Raw genomic sequence first — 19,751 nt, forward strand, 5'->3', positions numbered from 1 at the left:
CCCATTTTCGGCTCACTGTTCAGCACAAGTCTCCTCTCAGAATTATAGGGGATAGGCCAATAGTCCACCTCAATACCCTATTAAAATTGGTTCAGTTGTTCCAAAGTTTGTTAAATTGAAATCACAGACATACAGAATTTGTCTTTGGTTACGAGTACATGAAGGTATTGATTATAATGTTAATGTTGTAAGAGTACAAAAATGCTCAAAAGATTTTCTTCCTAAGCAGTGACAATTTAGGCCTCGACTTCGATGAGCGATCTCACTTGATGATATGTGACGATTTAATATAATTATGGTGCGGGCTAAACAAACTTGTACCATTCCCAAGTAAGGGAATGGTACAAGTTTGTTTAGTCTAGAGCTGGGAATCACACCCAGGACCTCTATTGAAAACCACCCTATTATAAACTTCGCTAGAGAGGTCCTCGTTTTAAAAAAAAACTCGAGAGGTGTCAAGGAACACCCGGATGGAATAAAGTTCGCAATCGCTTTAGTTACCCTAGAGCTCACCAGCTGTCTTCAGGTCACAACTATAGCAAAAACTTTACCCTTTTAGTAAAGTGTTAGTTCAACTTTGGGTCTTAATTTTTATCCTTCCGCAAAGCGCGAAAATATTTTTTACAAAGACAAAAGAAGCCATTACTTGTTTACAATATGATATTTGGCATTTTTCCTTTCCCTCTCCAATTAATCATAGCAAGTGAAGGTAAGAAAGTTATCCAATGGGCAAGGATCGAACTCAATTACTGTTGGCTGTTTCAACTTGCAAGTGAAATTCGTTGCTATTTTGAATTAATTACATTATTTAGCCTAAAATTAAAATAAAAACTAACTAAAAGCATCGATGTAACATAATATTTTGTTGATTGTTGCTAAATTAGGAACTTATCAAGGCTTGATCTGACAACACTTGAACTATTTTACGTCAAAATTAAATCTGCTATCTATGCAGTCTGTGGTAAGTATTTTGCGTTTTGAAAAAAAAATATAACACAGATAAAAAAATAACCTTATCCTTATTCTTATTGTCTTCCGTAAAAAGATGCATTCGATGAAAATATCGTATTTAAAGTATAATTGCTGTTAATTCCTGTTAAAAAACATGTCTGGTGGACTTATAGACAAAGTTTACATAGGCTTAGACCATGCGCCGGGCGCATTTGACATTAAATCGCGTATACACGGACCAGTGAGTGTTTATTCTTCTTTACGTCAAATTTACGATTTCTAGATATATTATTCTGTTTTGTTATTGTATTACAGAATGGCACTAACTTAGAATATATACGTTCAGAGACGGGAGTGGCTGCTGTGTTGAAAGGTGACAAATTTGAACCATTGCATTTGGCTCTGCATCATACGAGACAGGAAGCGTTGGCGGCTGCTAGATCGCTAGCACAGAACTTGATAGAGACTATACGCGCAGAGTTGGCTCAGTGGAGCGCTGCGCAGGCTGGGGGGCCTCCGCCTGCGTTGAATGTGCCCCCTCCGACGTTGACAACTACGGCAGCACCGCCGCCAGTTCCACCACCTGCAGTGTCGGTAGCGCTGTCAGCTCCATCCACATTGACAACGTCGACTATCCCTACCGTCATACCGCCTGTAGTCAGCGTCGCCCCGGCCACAACTCCCCTTATGACAGTCCGGCAACCAACTGTGTTACAGGTAATTTAAAACTTCTGTATTTGTATACGTGATATCTGCCACTCTGTATGCCTAGAGTTATTTTTATCATTTAATTCATTTCAAGTAAGCTTAGAAAAATGCAATGCACTGTGGTTCAAAACACGAGAAAAACATATTTACTTTAACATTGCACTTGTTATGGACGAAATAGACAGGTCACTAAAGGCCTAAAAAAGAGGCTTAAGAGATTATCCTTTAGAGGATAAGGACACAACTGACCAACAGAGTTGTCATCAATTGAGTATATATTACCAGATAGTAGTATATACTCAATTGATGTGGGAAGCTACATCAGTGGATGTGCAGAGCCCGAAACGAAGTACTAAGCATTCATTTCATTGGATTATGGTCCAGCAACTGTCTCTGATAGACAAAAGCTTTCTTTTGTCTATCAGAGACAGTCTCTGGACCATAATCCAGTCAAATTAAAAGAAAATAGAAGTTAACTTAGTTGACAAGGACTTTTGAAGAATCAGGTTTGTCTGCTTGCAGTGACCAATGACTCTATCACTGGTTTTGAAAGCAGAATTTGCTGAGAATAGCCAGCATTAACTTTAAAAGTTGCTTTTGAAAAATCATACCTTTTATAGTTTACAATGTTTTCAAGGTAGAAACTAAGCCTCCAAGCATATTCTCATTACAGAATTCATCAATTTGTGTTTTATAGTAATGTCATAGTTTGAATTGTTTAGTGAAGTGATAGTTTGCATTCTAAAATATTATTTACTCTACTGAAACTTCAGATTACAAGCACAGCAAGCCCATGTTTATCTCCTCTGCTGTTGCCCTTGATGTAACAATACATTTGGGCCTACCGGGTTGTTAGGATCAGAGTCATGGGTGTAGTGAGGTACGGGCAGGGAAGGCAGCTGCCCCCTGCCCCCTGAAGAAGAAAGAAGAAGAATCCTGGCTATGCCCATGATCAGAGTATTTAACTACAAGTGAAATGACGTTCATCTTTTCAGTTATTACCCCAGCAACACTATGTACTGAACCAGGAGAATGGTCAACTCATACCCATTGTGCAGCCCGGTGTACAGGTGTCCAACACCAACTTCACATCACTGCCCTTGACCCAGCAACTCAACACTATACAGCAACCAAATTATGGCACACAAATTGTGGACATATCGTCTATGCAACCGGTCAACGTTACCCAGTTACGATTGAGCGGAGTGCCTAATTCTATGTCCATGATTTTGCCCAACGGTCTGTCCTTTCCGCAAGCGAGTTTAACAGGTAATTGTTATATCAATAAGTTACACTTTTATGTGACATTTTATTATTTGTATTTGCTTTTTAGAAAACATACATCCAAAATTTTTCCAGACATCAATAACAATCATTAATCATTTTCTAAAACATTGCTATAGTATTTCAAAAGATTGACTACTTCTTTTTATACATTGCTAAAAGATATAAAAAGAAATTGCTAAAATGGCAGTGTTTTGCTTAAGCTATGTATATTTTTAGTTATTTTTAATTGAATGTAAATCAGTATAGTACATTTACATTACTTTATCACAATCAAACAGACTGAACCCAATTCACTGACAGCTTAGGCAGTGGCGATGGATAGGATACATAGTTCAAAGAGCCAATGAACATTGGGATCCCAAAATCATGATCAGAAAGCTCAATGTTGGTAGACTCCGCTAGGTGGGCTGAGGACATCAAGTAGGTTGGAAGGAGCTGCAGGATGCTGACAACTGGAGACTGTTTTGTTTGGAAGTCCATGCAAAAAGTCTATATCCAGCAGTGGATGTGCAGTGACTTTTAATGATGATAATGAATCAGACTGAACATGTGGAAATTTTCATTTTATTTATTTCTGTTAAAGTTCTTTTGGCCTTGGATGAAGTGGCAAGATGACAGAGCATTTGTCTGTTTAACACGTTCACTGACGGGACGGGACGAGGTCAATTGACCTCGTGCGTATCTATCACGGCTTCAAGAGGTACGATGTCGATGGACCTTGATTCACACCACTGATTGTGAATGGACTGATATGGCGAACGGAGCAGTCGCTCCAGGCGCCAAATCCCAAATGATAATTCTAGTCAACCGTAGACAATACTGCGCTTGATACAATTGGTCACCCCAGGGTATGGTCAAGATTTTAGCGTTCCATTCTTACTTTACACTCATAATTTGGTATAGGTATCTGCACATTATTAGGAGCAAACAGGAGAGGCGCAATAATTGGATCTCGCTCCATTTAAAAATTTACTTCGGGCCGGCGCTGCACCTTACCATCCAAAAGTAGAGAAACTATAATAACATGAGCTACTGCCTCCAGGTGCTGACACTACAACAGTTAGCTCTGCAACAGCAACCCCTGTGGTCTGTGCGGCTCCGAGCACAAACTCCTCACAAAAGTTCCTGTACAGCACAGACAAAGGGGACAAGGAGATCAAGTATCACATACAAGGGGCCGACACAATGCAATGGACAGTGCCGGGCTCTCAGACTATGTTGATACCTTACCAACAGCTGCAAGAGCTGACGTCAAATCAGACCGGCTTGACTAATATACAGCCGCAGCAGTTTGTGTCTGTGAGTATGATTTATGTCAAAGTACGTAATGTAGAAAATGTATTAAAGTGTTTTTCAGATAGCATAGGTATGGTGACAGTTTGTTTCCCTGTTGAAAGTTGCATCTCACAGTCGTCTTGTTGGTTTTTTTTAACACGTTTACTGCGGTACGAGGTCAATTAATCTCGTACCACACCACAGTTTTAGTGCGAGGTCAAAAAAACCCCATATTGCACGGTACGAGATCAATTAACCTCGTAACATATATTATTGTATTGACGAAAATCAGTGACGCAGCGAACGTGTTAAATTTCACTATCCAAGAACACTCGGGTTATTTAGAGAGAGCGACGAATATCATAGCATTTCATGGATTCACCATGCAGGTGCCGGGTCCATCACGTGGTAGAGAGAAAAACACCAAGCAAAGTAAAGGACTTGTGACTACTGGATATAGGGTTAAGGAATTCCTTGATGATCAATCAACACTCCCCGTTCTCTGCTCATGTTGTTCTCCCTGCCTGCCTGATTTGAATTGATTTGAATAATTCTTGAATTATTGATATTTTTAATTGGTTTTAATGAGAGTTTGTAATTAATTGCTAATTATTCGAAATGAACAATTTGTATTTATTATCATTACAGATAGCACCAGCAAACAGTTTCCAACAAACATCTCTACCGCTGTCGGCCATGCAGTTGCAACAGTTGCAAGGCGCTGGCACGCTCATGCAGTTCAATCAGAAGGTAATGTCATTTTACTAAATGCTTTAAAATATAGTTCAAACTCTTGAACCTATAAAGTTATGGATACATTTATTCACAGAAAAACAAATATATTACTTATTGTTAATAGAAGATTAAAAATAAAGTCAATATGGCTTGTGTGCCTGAAATAAGATTTTATTCATTAAATAAACAGACCACAGATATACAATACAATATAAATTATATTTATATACTAACAAACTTATATTTATTTTATTCATTTGATATATACAATTGTACAGTTATTCATTTCTGCAACTAAAATTACTGAATGGATTTAATCATACTTTCGCATATCTAATTAGAAATATATAAAAATGTATTCTATCCAAGAGTTTGTACTAGGTGTAAATGTTAAAACTGGAAATATGGCTAAATATCCAACGAATTAATGCTACTATTACATTAGCTTTATTTTATAGCATACAAAGGGGAATGCCCACCCCCCAATACAATGTCAGCCCTGAGAACCCCGGTATAACCTTGTATAAAAGTATATGGAGGTGATAATATAATGTATAAATAACGAAAAGTATATGGAGAGATGATAATATGATATATGTATGAATTGGCTTTATAAAATTATGTTCTAAGGAGCATAATTTTATCAAGCCTATTTATACATATATAATATTATAAGAAAAAAAAATATTTACTCTTCTTTCTCAAAAAGTTCGCGGTGTACCAAAGCGGTGAAGTAACATTTAACATTGGAGCTGCATTATTTTTTTGTGTTGATTTTTTCTGTTACCTTAACTTAACAAACAAACGAATAAACAAACCAATAATAAGTCTTCAAAAAATGTCGTAAAACTCAGGCTGCATGGTCAACAATCTTTGCTTGTCTAACAAATTAAACATGAATTAACATTTTTTAATTCGTCTTTAATTTGTTGTATAATATATAATTCGTTGTAATGTTTAATTTGTCGTAAAATGTTGTAACAAACTTTTTTTGATAAAGTAATAATTTCATTATTAAAGTATCAAGATTTTTTTTAGATAATTATGTTGCTGGGTGATTAGGGTAGGCCAGGGCCGGGAATGGGCATTCCCTTTTAAGAAACTTAGGCCTTATAAATTAATATTTGACTTTTTTAACAGCCAATAGCGAGCAGTGCCTCTCTTATAAATATAATATCGACCGGCCAAGCGTCGTCTCCACAAATTATATCAGTGAGCAAATGCAACGTTACCGTATTAGCATTCCATTACACTAATAAATAATAATCAATACCTTCTCACATTTCCACATGTTAATAGCTTAACAATTAGTGAATATTTATTTGCGTCTGTCTCACTAAGTTTAAGTTTTAATTACCTACTTCAATTATTTTTATAATTTATTAGATATAGCCATCGATCTCCTATTAAAAAGTGGATGCACAATCAGCGACCAAAAAACGTCCCCACTCAATGAGTGCCAAACACAACTTCTTGGCACTCAATTCAAGTAGTCGCATTTGCAAATTCAACCTTAAACTCAATGCTTAAGGTTGAATTTGCACTGAATTTGTGATTTTAATGAATATTGGACTATATTTAAAAATCCTTAAGGTGTAATTTTCTTTACCAATAATTCTAAAACTGTTAAAGCAAAATTGGCCAGTTTTTAAGTGAATGTTTCTACACGATTGTGCGTCCTTTTATTATAAGAGGTCAATGGATATAGCATTAAAAACATGTTTATCTCACTAGCACCAAAATTGAAATCATTCAGTCATCCTCTGCGTTTCAGTTTGTTCATATACAAAGTGCTTTTATTGCTTGTTAAACTAATTTTTGTAATTAAAGAAAATCGTAGAATGACAAACGTTTTAGATATACCCAGTTTATTTGGTCAGACAATTATCAAATTTGGTGCCAGGCAGACTTTGTTGTACATACCTAAATTATTACTTAAAATTAACAATTTAATGATTGATTAATTTTTATCAAAACATAAATTGAAGTGTTTTGTTTAATATTTAGTTGTATACAACAAAATTAGTGCAATAAATTCAATGTGCAATAAGAAAACTTGATAGCATGTAAAATCTGAGCCCTTTTAGAACACCCGAGCTTTCTCAATTTCTTAAGTTGCAAATAATTTCATAATTTATCTACCCATCTCATTTTGTTAAGCGATCTCTGTCGTATTAGATCATTTCTCACTAGCAATCACTTCACCTGGTTTATGGGCTTGTGTTTTTCAGATAGCATGGGTACGGTGACAGTCGTATGAATGACGTTCATAATATCGTGAATCGCGGCAAACTTTCAACAGTGAAACGAACTGTCACCCGCACCATCCTACATGAAACGAACAGTACGGCTGGTGTATGTTTGACTAGTCGCAGCGTCACAGAATCATTTGTTAATGTCAAACCATTGTTGACTTTGTGGCCATCGAAATAAAGTCGAAAATTATATATCATCATCCAAATCTTGCATAGTCGCTTCCCGAGGGTACACAACACGAACTTTTTTTTTAAATACTAAATTGACTAGAATCATGCATGATGAAAAGCAATTATGGGGTCTGTCTTGAGACATGATAAACAGTCGAGGTCGAGAAATACTGACACCGGAACGAGATTTCACAACTTACAATAAGAAACGTCGAAGCAAAATATTATGTACGAGTTGACTAAAAGTCAACAACTTAACATGGATGCTAATATTCACCGCGAGTCGCTGTTCTGCTCTGTGGGAGATGGAAGAACTAATAATAAATGGAGAAGTTCTTGAGCAAGAAATTGTCCAAAATATATCCAGTCTTTTTTGCTTCTCTCGGTCTTCACACTGTTCTATGAGGAAGAGGACTCACATTATTTGTCCTCTAAAGTCTTTGTGATAATTAATTTTCGACTTTAATATTAATTCTAATAGTTTGACAGTACAAATGTTGCTGCGCTTTGTCGATATGTGTCAGCCTTTAGTAAAAGAGCGCGTCACGAAAATTGCAACGTCCTTGGACAAAAATATTGATAATAGTTTTCATTTGTGTTGGTCTGTACGAAAAAATGAAGTACACATTTGATTGGTCTCTGCGATCATTCCAAATCAATCCCGGGTTGCTATATCAATAAGATTTTTCCTTGTATTACAGAAGACTGGATTAAATTTAAATTAAACCTCTACAATAATGTTTAGTTCGCCTACTCGGAGCACTTACTTAAATTTAAAATCAACATTTTAGTACTCAATAGTTTCAACTTTCGTGGCGCCAGTTTTGATTAATTAAAAGTTGCAATTACAAATAATATTCAACATTTTCAGAGTTCAACTCCGACCAAAACTAACCAAGAGTCAAGAGGTCAGAAAAGAATGTCAGATGGCTCACCAAGCCAGTTACAATTACGACCTATAGCACCTGCTGGGTAAGAAAGCTAATTTTTAAGTGAGACTTCAATATTATAATCAACCTTCTTTTTCAGATTTAAAGTTAAATATTTTTTAAATTTGCCAATTATGAGCATACAAAATTATTCAAGTAATCTAACGTTTGTTGTTAGTTAGTAGTAATACAACTATTTTTGATAAACAGCCGGTGGTTATGGTAATTTTGATTCTTGGTTAATTATATTGATTTTGTATGTCAAATAACTTTCATGGAATTTATTTTAAATTTCAATGTCTTATTGAGAGAGAGATTGAATTGAGAAGATGAAAAAACATGTGTGGTTCAAGACCTTTTGCCGTGATAATATTTTGCATAAAGTGTTCATGGCAGTTTAAAAAATATTTAACTTAAATATTATCACAGCTACATTATGGAGGAGTCTACTATATTCATTAGGATCGATCAAACTACTTGGAAATAGCTGTTTTCTAAATTTATAAATCAAGGACATTTCAGGGTCAAGTAATTTTGTGACGTTGAGATATCATAAATAATAAAACTTTTCTTGCTATATTGCTATGGGTACACAAATTTTAAAACAAATATTTTACATAAAGTTGACTTCAACGTAGTATCGACATTTTCATAAATTTCTCTTGCATAAGTTCCTCCTAAACTTTTGAGGATTTCAGAATTTGTGTTTCCGAATTAGCATCAATAGCAAAGGAATTTTATTTTGAAATTTTAGGTACTACGCAAATTTGGACTACAACGAAACTGTATTCGCTCTACGCACTTCACGTCTTATGATACCTTAAAATCGACTTCTTAATTTTAATTTTCACGTAATTTGCATGTTTTTGACTGACCAAATAGACTCTGGTCAATCTCGAAAGATCGAGAAATTACTCTGGCCAGTCTCCAAAAATGCGTAGGATATATCCTTAGAGTTTGGTGATTTTTTTAATCAATTATGTGTATGTACTGAACCGATACGATGCCGCAGGTCGCATGTAAGCCAGGACAAGAGCACGTCGAGAGATTCCAGATCTTGGACCGCAGCTGCAGGTATTGAAGATTTACTGAAACTCTTTATTTTTATAACGGAATTTTTTCTTAATTTTACTACAATCCTCTAAATTTCATAGTGGTTACATTAGTAATAACAAGTTCTCGCAGAATTTTGATGATTTTGAACACTAATTAAATGAAATACCAGAGATATCATCTACCGCCGTCGAACTTGGCGCTAAAATGCTCGGAGCGTACTTACAAAAAAATTGCCAAGGCTTATATACCTATAGTTTTTTTTAATTAATTGAAAATCTTTAAAGCTTTCGGTTATAAAATCATCCCTATTTCTCTTTTACATTTTTATTTTACATACATTGCTCAGCGTAAATTCTTCTGCTTATACCTTCGAAAAAAGCTTTTTAGTAAATGTAGAAACTTTTTGTCACTGGGAAATGTTAGTTGAAGTTCTATTACAAACGGCACAAATTGTTTTGCAATCCACAAAATTTCTTTTCAGCAGTCCCTTACGTTACCTGATCTGGTCTGGGTTCTTAAACGATTGAATTCATAATACTTTAAAACGATACATCTTTGTTGCATGTTCCATGTAGGTAACAAAAAGGGTGTACGTTTGCCTCGATGCCTTATACTAAGACGACCAGTAATTTACCAGCGAAGTTATGCTACTTTTCAGGATAAAACTTTTAAAGTTGGGAGAGTTTTGCCGATCAATTGATTGAACATAATATTGTGACAAGGCTAATTTGTTATTTATTTCCATGTATAATTGTATAATATAGATTTCCGGAAGCCGTTATTGAAAATTCAGAAAAACGCTGCGCCAAAACCTGATTTATTTGATTAGTATAATTTTACAGAGTTTTATCTTTTCAGCCAGCATTCCAGACGATGTAGAGGAGGCCCAGAATACACAGAAGTGTCAGTAGTTTATATATAATTACGTAACAAAATCTTTTATTATTATTATTGTCTATTTAGAACATGCAGATATACATATCTTCAAAGCTAACCTAATCTTGCTCTAAAGGCGTCTGTTACTCCTTACCTTTTAGGATACTTTTACTTCTCTGCTGTACTTCAAATTTTCAGTAACAAAATTAGGAAAATAGTGCGTAGTTTACTATTTAACGAAGCGTAGATATCTTGCGTATCTAAGCGTATTATTTGTAATTTTAAAAGTGCGTAGTTTTCGGTTAAGCGAAGCGTATGCCTGGTAGATCTGAGCGTAATTTGCCAAAAGCGAATGCGTTTGTTGGAGATATATTTAGACATTGTTTACTGTTAAAGTCTCAAATGCTTCTCTAGATCTTCTAATGAACGTTGCTGTATCTGCATTGGCAACATGAACTACATGTGCACCAGTAAATCATGCCTAAAAAGGCCGCGTACGAAAATTTACTCTAGCTTGGACTTTTTACTGTAATTGTATGAGACGTGCCCAAGAAGACATCATCCCAAGTTGTACCTTGTAGCTGCTTTACAACACGACTCTGATGTGGAGATTTTGACACTGTCCGGTGTGCGCCTCGTCCGGTTACTAAGCTTTAAGAAAACTAATTTGCAGCCATCTTTACTTCATCGTCATCATCATCATCATCATTATCAGCATGGACGTCCATTGTTGGACATAAACCTCTCGTAAAGACTTCCAAACAACCAGGTTTCGAGCTCCCAGCATCCAGCGGCTTCCTTCAACCAGCTTGATCTCCTTGATCCTTTTAGTGGGGGGTTGTGCAACTCTGCGGTTTCAGATGCGGGGTCGTTATTCCAGCAATCGAAGCTGAAGTGGCGATGGGCGGGACCATTGCCTCTTCAGCTTCGATACTGGAACTTCAGTAATATTCTTGAAAGCAAGTTTTGCATATGATGGACTCATTAAGCAAATATTAAAAATTGAGAAGCGTAAACTAAAAGCATCTATATTCGCTTGTGTGCTAAATGCGTAAGCGTAATTTAAAATTTTGATATAGTCAATTTATTCCAGTAGCCCTAGGATGCGTCAACGGTATCACTCATGACGTCCATTCGTATCCCATATGCTTATTTGTACGTACGTATTTATTATACGTAGTTGTTAAATGTACTCTTAAATTCTGTCTAGCCCAGCACAGCTGCGGAACTGGTTTATTGGAGCAGCATCTACCTTGTTTATAAACACAGGTTTCCTGAAGATTTGGCGTTGAAGCAGAATCAACCAAAGGCCAAGAGATCAGCAGAAGTATATATTGAATAACTGTATTTTATATTTCAGTGTACTACTAGTCAGAGATTCCGAGCAAACAGCGAGAAAGTGCATCAACATTATTTTATAAAAAAAATAATTCACAGGGCAGGGAATTACATATAGGAATTGAATTTTCAATACCTAGTACCCTCTACCGAGCGCGTGTTACGAATCACCCTTTGTTCAAGACGTATTGTTTCTAGTGAAATGCAATCGCGTAATTACTTGAGCTATATTGTTTAACTTCTCTGTCAATTTGCCAAAAAATTTAACTCATCAGATGTTTTTCACGTTAATAACAACAGCAACAAAAAGAAAGGTTACACATACGTGCGCTGGCTCTGCGTAAAATTGTAACGTTATAAATTATTATTAACAGTAGAAAATTGTCCTCACAGCTAGAGACAACACGACGGTCAGTATGGGAATGAAGATAAATCCGGCACACGGCACCATCATTCATGTGTCTTCAGGACAGCAGACAAAGTACGTATTGTTTGCGTTTTTATCTACCTATTTCTTCTTCCCAAATACTCTAGCAAAACAATTAACCTACTTATTTGTTGACAAAGGCCGGGAGAAATTTTATGAAAACTAACGCACTTGTACTAAACAAGAAAACCAAAATATCAAGATCCGGACAAATAACTTTATGCTTTAAGTAATACAATGCAAACATCAGTAATCTTTTTCTTTTTCCAGTGTATCTGCTTCCTCTGTAACACAAGATGGCTCAGGGATGTATATAAAACAAAACGCCATTCAGATCCAATCCACCAAAGACGGACAAAAGCAGGAGCTAACGGCAAATAAGCTGCAAAACACTACTCAAAATGTACAAATGATAACAGTACCTCAAGGCATGACTGTACTTCAGAATCCGTTGAACATCAGCCAGATGCCGACTATGATTGGCCAGCCGAACAGCCAAGTTTACATGATACCGACCAATCATCAAAACTTTGTCCAAGGTGGTCTTCCTCCCGGAATAATCGGACAGCAAGTTTTACAACCTGGCCAGAACGTGACAGTTATGCAGCCAAACCAGCTCGGCATGCCAGGCGGAGTCCAATACAACGTGCCATTAATGCCAATGAACGTCCCGCCAAATTCGCAATACATGCCAGCTGGGATCAACCTAAATACGCAGTTGTCAGCTCATCAATTGAACGCAGCTCTTGCCAGTCAACAACTGGCGAATTCCAATTTAACAGTCACTGGTGCGATTCCTATCGTTCAAGCTCCACCTCCCTCATCGCCGATGACCAACACCCCAACGATACCAGTCTCCCAACCTCCGCCAGTTCATCAAATTGTGCCGCAAAATTCTAACTTCATCACACCCACATCCCAGTACGCTAACATGCCTCCCCAATATGTGGTGCAAGCGAACTCCGGCGCAATGACAATGCCGGCGTCTAACGCAAACGTCCAATACACTATGCCGACAAACCAGCCGACTACTCCGGCTCCTAACAATGGGAACGGTCAACCGACTGCTACCGAAACTGACGCTACCAATGGAACTAGCAATCAGACAAATTACATTTCCTCATCGTCACAAGAGAACACTTACCCAATTACTGGAACAACTCCCGTCGCAAATCCGACGCAGCAGACTTTCGCGGCGGACGGAAACTCACCTTCGAACGCAGCCTTTACGCCTTCCAATCAAACCGTACCTCAGCAGAATTACGGAACAACTAACGGCGGCAATTCACAGAACGCTTACAACGGTAGCCAGGCGACAACCCAACCCCCCAGTTACCCAACCAACGGGTCAAACCCTCAAACGCCCAGCCAATCTTACGGCACATGTACAACCGCAAGCTCACAAGCAAATTATTCTCCTTCGTCCACCCCAGCGCCTAACCAAACGTATACAAACATGCCGAACGTTGCTTACCCGCCAAATCAAACTGGACAAAACCCATACCCAAATGCGACTGGGCAGAATTTAGCGGCATATGCAAACAACCAGTACCAGTATAATAGCAGACCATGGTTCAGGCCGCGGTATGGTTCGCCACAAGGCTCGCCGTACGGTTCAAATACTGTCCCTCCAAACGGACCCCCCATGCCTGTGCCACCCCCCACTGGGAACTACAACAACTATTGGCAGGACAGTTGAGATTTAGAGAACATCATCGACACTGACATAAACCAAGACTTTTGACATATGCCAGACGATATATCGGACGTTCAAATTATGGATATTATGATAGTTATACAGGTCGATTGAATTTCATCTTCATTGTTTTGTTTGCTTGTTGTAGAGCTGGTATCTCCTAAGTAGTAGTTGGCACTCGACTATACGTCAAAATGACGTAGTTAAAACTCTTATTGACGGACGGAATTTGTATTGGATGTTTGCATTATGTGTCGTTATCGATTTACCTACTATTATGGGTTACATAAATCATATGACTACCAATATTAATAAAACACTAAAGCACTTACGGACAATAAAGTGACTTCTATGTATATATTTACAAAATTCAGTGTTCTACTGATTTCTATCTATGTATAGATTATATTAGTTAAATGTTTTAAGTGTGCAATTAAGCGAAAAGTTCTATATTAAATCACACAACGTACAGGATTTTCTTTGGCAGCGGTCAAGTATAGCTGTTTCCAACAAATGCACAAGCAATTTGTGATGTCAATGTAGAAATCAGGGCAACTAGAGATCCTTGTGAAATGTTAGTAAAGAAAGTAGTATGAAATTTACGACTTTAAAGGACATGTCCCAAAATGGGCCTTTACTATTTATAATTTATAAGCATGTATATTTTTTTTTTACGGATAAAAGATACAATTTGCTGTTGAGAAAATTATTTTAAGAATTTTTGGAACCCGCATTAATTAGATAAATATTTTTTTCGCTCCCTTGTCTACAAATTAACATAGACAATACATTAAAAGTGTTCAAAACAGCCAATAAAAACACCTGGAATGGAATTAATATCCGGTGTAAGCTGTCAATGTCATGTAGGTAATATTGTCAAATGTCAATAAAACACAAGGCAAAGTGAAACATTAAATCGCAGACAAAAAAGCATTAAACAAAAAATCCTTAAATTGCTTTAAAAACACCATAAACGAACGCTACTACGCGAAGGTCACTGACAATCTTTCAGGGTGTGAGTTACTAGCATGTTGCCATGATAAAAATCTTAATTATTGTTGTCAGCTAATGAAAAAAATACATTTCATTTAATGAATTTAAAAAAATGCGGGTGCCAGAAATTTTTTTATTTTGGGTTTTAAGCTCTATATTTTATGTTTAAGATAAAAATAATTTGTTCTGCTTAGTTGACACTCTGAATAAAGGCCCAGCCTCCATACAAAATTGGGACATGTCCTTTAATTATTTAACTTAAAGCCTATTTTACGCCATGATGCTATTCTATACAACAGTGAAAATCGACTTATTGCCGATTGCGGAACTATTCGTAGCACATCACAAAGTTTTGTATCTTAAAATATATTTTAGAAATTACCTCTGCCAAATGAAGCATCCTGTATATGAATATAATATTAAGATTGTGTGCCTGAAGACTAAGAATCTTAATAAATGTTTATGTAAGAGAGACTGCTTTAATGTTAGAAATACAAAGTTTACATTTATAAAATGTATAAACTATAAAATATAAAATTAAAATATCTTCAATGTACCTAATGGCTTTTTCTTTGTCTATTGATTTATTAAAATTAAATTGAAAAAAAAAGTTAAATGACAACCGTCAAAATCACGATAAAATAGCAAAGCGTTAAAATTTTAAATCGAATTTCAAAAGTTATTTTGAATTGATTGTAAAAAATACAATGAACCTTGAAAACCGTTATCCGGTCTCAGCTTCGTTGTTCATGTTGAGGGAAATAAAGAATCGCCAGGAAAAAGTAAATCGAGGGTACCAACTTTTAAAAAGGAAGGCCGACGCTCTGAGAATTCGTGGGCGGCAAGCTGCGAGCGAACTGGCGACGACTCAGGCTATTCTGGGCCATACATTGAGAGAGGCGTACATATCCCTCGCTGCTATCAAGTTTACAAATGGAGAGTCTAACGCTTTAGTGCTTGAAAACGTGGGCGAGGTATGTATTTTCATCTCGGACCTTTTCTATGGTTTTCATTAGGGATAGAGGTAAGGTGTCATGAGGAAAAAGCTGATAAAAATGGTCCGATTGCCAACGATAATTAAGTACCGACAAATCGAAAGCCGTCCAGAATTAACGTTCGTGCTCCTGATAAAAGAAGTTGTATTTATTATCTTGACTTCGTCGTGTTCGTTAGTGTTTTTTTACCCGCCTTCTTTATTTCCAATGATATTGAAAGTTGCCAGCAAGCACCAAGTAGGCTCCATGACGACGATCCGCGGGCAAGATTCCGTCGATGTCGTTTCTTGAAAATCCGTTTATTTATTAAATACCTGCGATTGATTGCAAGCAATTTTAAACATCAAATCTTAATCTATTTGTAGTGGCCCTATTATTATTAGTAGGTACCTTGGAGTATTTCACAAGTCAGATAAATTCGTAGTGACCCTACTAATAGTAGTAGACCTATTATGGACTTGGGCTTGCTTCACAGACGCTTTTCACAAGGCTAATCAATTTGTAGTGACCCTACTAACGATTCGAAAAGCAGAATCTACTAAGAAGAACCGACAAGAAATTCTACTATTTAGTTACCTATAGCTTAGCAAGTTCATTCGTAACACTCGATGGTCCACGCGGGCAGGGGGGCGTGTAGCGATGAATGAAAAACCCACGACTGATGCACCTCACTTCCCCGATTTCACACCCGCGCTGTTTTGCCCCGAGTCCATTCCCTATCTCTTACCAAGCATTACGATTTATTTTACCCTTTCGAAGGCACAAATACGAGTCGAACGAGTGCCCGAGAACATATCAGGAGTATCCACAGTCTCTCTCCAAGTGATAGAAGACGCCACTGCAACCGACGCGCTTCGCTACGCGGGGCTAGGAGCGGGGGGTCACCGCACCACGGAGACCAAGAAAGCTTTCCGCGATGCTGTCAAAATATTGATCAAGTTTGCGTCACTGCGAAACACTTGTGTACTGCTCGATGAGGCTATTAAAACCACGCTAAGGTTAGAAAATGTCGCTTTATAATGCTTCTTAGTAGGTAGACATTTGTATTTGTACCTAAATTTTGTTCATGAAAGCACTAGCAGACCCCCTGCGGTTTCGTCCGCGTAGTACTTTAGGAACACACGGTTAAAATGTAGCCTAAGTTACTGTTACACTAATAATGTAGTGAAGGAAATAGTAGTCTGAGACGGATATGACGTCGCTCGATCTCGTGTTGGCTGGTGCCAACGCTAGGTGGCGCGACTTGTTTCCGTAAAAGTGGGAGTAAATGTAGCCTTCTGTTCTTGGCAACCGCGACCGCGACCTGCGACCGCGCGACCCACTGCTTAGTATGAATTTATATGAAGCACTAAACAAAGCCCGAGACCGCGACGCGCGACCACGTTTGTTTAGTGCTCCATATAAAGCAGTGCGTCGCGCGGTCGCCAAGAACGGAAGTCTACCTTAAGAGAAGGCTAGCGACTGGCGATATAAGGCGCTCTCCGTACGATCGGCTTCAGTGGTCTCGTGGTGTAATTTTCATTGGTGAAAAAGATTTTAAAATTATGGAAAGCAAGTAGGTCTAAGTTGGAGTGCGCTTGCGTACAAGATGTATATTCACTTTTGTCATGTCAGCACATTCAGCTAGATTAATAAGTAACCATACCTTGGTAAACTTAACAGTTCTAACTTGTTTGTATTTTCAGAAAAGTAAATGGCATCGAAAAAGTTATCATTCCCAAATTACGTAACACTGAAAATTATATTCTAACCGAAATGGACGAAAGGGTAAATAAAGCATTTAAGTATTGATAGGTATACTTAGATAATATTAAAGTTGGTAATCTTTCGAGCTCGTGCATATTGCGCGAACTGTCGACAAAAGATCAACTCGGATAGGGATCGTAACCATATCGGCTCGCCGTCAACCAGGCGCCGACTCGTCTAAGGATCGCGGATTGCAGATTGATGGCTATACGATACGCGGGAGGGGTGAGAGGGACAAACTTGTACGAATAGACGTGCTCAGGTGCAGACTACGGAGAGATGTAAACGCAGGGGTAGCGAGCCGCAAACTTATATTACGTAACGAATCTGATTAGTGTGCATTGCAGCAACGAGTTTAATACATAAAATACTGGACGGCTCGAGGTTGATACAGTGCCGATCCCTTTACCAGTTGATATGTGTGCTAATACCTTCAACTGCCAGTGCAATGTAGTGTTGTGCCATTATCGAAGGATTTAAAACTAAAATAGACACTATTTCTGCACTATAGGAAAGAGAAGAATTCCATCGCCTGAAAATGGTCAAAGCAAAGAAGAATATGTCTCGGATGTTGCCTAAAATTAAAACTATTAGAAGACCAGTTTGCGGGGATATTGGTGAGAATGGTCTGTAAAGATTATGTATCATTCAACATTATACAATATTTTAGTTGGTTTAATGTTTTGTTGCTTTCTCATAGGTAGGTACCAATATCCTATTTTTGAAGACTGTTTGGCTTTGGTTGCATTGGCAAGGTATGCAAACACGCTTCTGTGTTTGAAACTGAAGGAGCGTTAGCAAAACACAAATATAAAATAATATTATGTCTATGAATGGTTGATAATAACGGTTTTTCAGTAATGTGGTTTTGATGTCTTTGGAGATTAATAGTAGGCATCCACATAACCGCACCGTAGACATTGGACGCATCCAACATATTTTCAATTTTACAGTAGGTACCTACTTACATAAAATCCGTTCCATGCCATCCGTACGATGCGGATCAGTGGACGCTTACGTTAAAGCTGCATTTTCATTATTTTACTTGTCGCGCGTCTCTGTCGCTCAACACGAAAATCACAAGTCCCGCGCGATGTCGCCTGACACCCCAAGCGACATTTACGGACCACGCAATATGTCGCTAGTCGATGCTCGACATAGGCATATGCTGCAAGCATTGTCCCACAACTTTTGCAGGGACAACTACGTGAATGAATAGTGAAAATGCGGCATAAATCGTTTAGCTTCGATTGTACCTTGTTCCATGTCAGAAGGTCCAAACGCGTTAGTGTCTGTGAACTATTAGTAACGTCAGCCTAACAGAAACGCATTAATAAATTATTTGGTGTTTAACCGAACCGGTGGTACAGTCTCTACAAACAGTCAAACTTGACGTAAGACGATTTTGATCTTGACTTTTTCTCTTGTAGATAATATCTACAACCATAGTCAAACCGTCTTCCGAAAATAGAATATCTATACCTACTACAAGAACTTTAACGGTATGTTTTGTAGACAATTCTTCAGTCCCGTCCATTTCACAAGACGACTCGTTGGAATGCATCGCCAACTTGTGTCCGAGCACGGTTTCTGCGACTACCATCTCAGGGGGAGACTTCAAACCGGTCTGCTATCCACATAACTGGGATGATGAAGATTTGTTGTTTTAAACTTCTGTTTCTGCTCTATTTATTGTACTTAGGTACTTATGTATATCAATAAAAATTAATGAACAATATTTTTCTCTTTTCTATACTGGCAAACTTGACAAATTACTAAAATAATGAAACACCATTTTAAGCTCTACAGTATTTTCCTACTGGTAACGGAAACAAGTCGCGCCACCTAGCGTAGGCATTAGCAAACTTTTTTAATTTTTGTCTCTTACCTAAAAGCTAACAAAACAAAATGGTTCAGTAGAATAATCACGAATGAACACTCTGCTTACATATTTATTAAACTTCTCGGCAAGGCTCGGGCGTAAATCTACTTTTTAAATTGTAACGGTTTGAAATAGTATAATAATGAATATTGTAGTTGATAAATACTATATGGAATAAAATCTATACTAATATTATAAAGCTGAAGAGTTTGTTTGATTGAACGCGCTAATCTCAGGAACTACTGGTCCGATTTGAAAAATTCTTTTAGTGTTAGATAGTCCATTTATCGAGGAAGGCTATAGGCTATATATTATCCCGGTATTCCCACGGGAACGGGAACCACGCGGGTGAAACCGCGCGGCATCAGCTAGTGTTTCTATATCCTGAAAGCAAACGTAATTGTATGTTCGTATTCGTGTGTAACGAATAA

At 37.5% G+C, this 19,751-nt stretch overlaps 2 protein-coding genes across 5 annotated transcripts; both read left to right on the forward strand.

Annotated features, from left to right (window-relative positions):
* The first annotated feature begins 971 nt into the window (after positions 1 to 971).
* LOC112049487 (ataxin-2 homolog) lies at positions 972 to 15,253 on the forward strand. 3 transcript variants are annotated; one of them, XM_024087364.2, is made up of 11 exons: positions 972 to 1,192; positions 1,267 to 1,668; positions 2,655 to 2,928; positions 3,989 to 4,245; positions 4,870 to 4,971; positions 6,097 to 6,168; positions 8,254 to 8,354; positions 9,324 to 9,385; positions 10,226 to 10,270; positions 11,975 to 12,062; positions 12,279 to 15,253. In XM_024087364.2, the coding sequence occupies exons 1-11, from the start codon at positions 1,106 to 1,108 to the stop codon at positions 13,705 to 13,707; spliced, it is 2,919 nt and encodes a 972-aa protein (XP_023943132.1). In that variant the 5' UTR covers positions 972 to 1,105; the 3' UTR covers positions 13,708 to 15,253. The 3 variants fall into 3 exon arrangements, with proteins under 3 accessions (XP_023943132.1, XP_023943135.1, XP_023943133.1); XM_024087367.2 differs by lacking the exon at positions 6,097 to 6,168; XM_024087365.2 differs by lacking the exon at positions 10,226 to 10,270 and having other exon boundaries at positions 973 to 1,192.
* Positions 15,254 to 15,369: 116 nt separating this feature from the next.
* On the forward strand, positions 15,370 to 19,170 carry LOC112049494 (V-type proton ATPase subunit D). Of its 2 annotated transcripts, none has more exons than XM_024087376.2 (5): positions 15,370 to 15,671; positions 16,452 to 16,690; positions 17,378 to 17,459; positions 17,950 to 18,064; positions 18,954 to 19,170. In XM_024087376.2, the coding sequence occupies exons 1-5, from the start codon at positions 15,405 to 15,407 to the stop codon at positions 19,106 to 19,108; spliced, it is 858 nt and encodes a 285-aa protein (XP_023943144.1). In that variant the 5' UTR covers positions 15,370 to 15,404; the 3' UTR covers positions 19,109 to 19,170. The 2 variants fall into 2 exon arrangements, with proteins under 2 accessions (XP_023943144.1, XP_052742403.1); XM_052886443.1 differs by having other exon boundaries at positions 18,869 to 19,096.
* The last annotated feature ends 581 nt before the right edge of the window (positions 19,171 to 19,751 follow it).

This window comes from Bicyclus anynana, chromosome 17 (assembly GCF_947172395.1).
Source record: "Bicyclus anynana chromosome 17, ilBicAnyn1.1, whole genome shotgun sequence".
Classification (NCBI taxonomy): domain Eukaryota; kingdom Metazoa; phylum Arthropoda; class Insecta; order Lepidoptera; family Nymphalidae; genus Bicyclus; species Bicyclus anynana.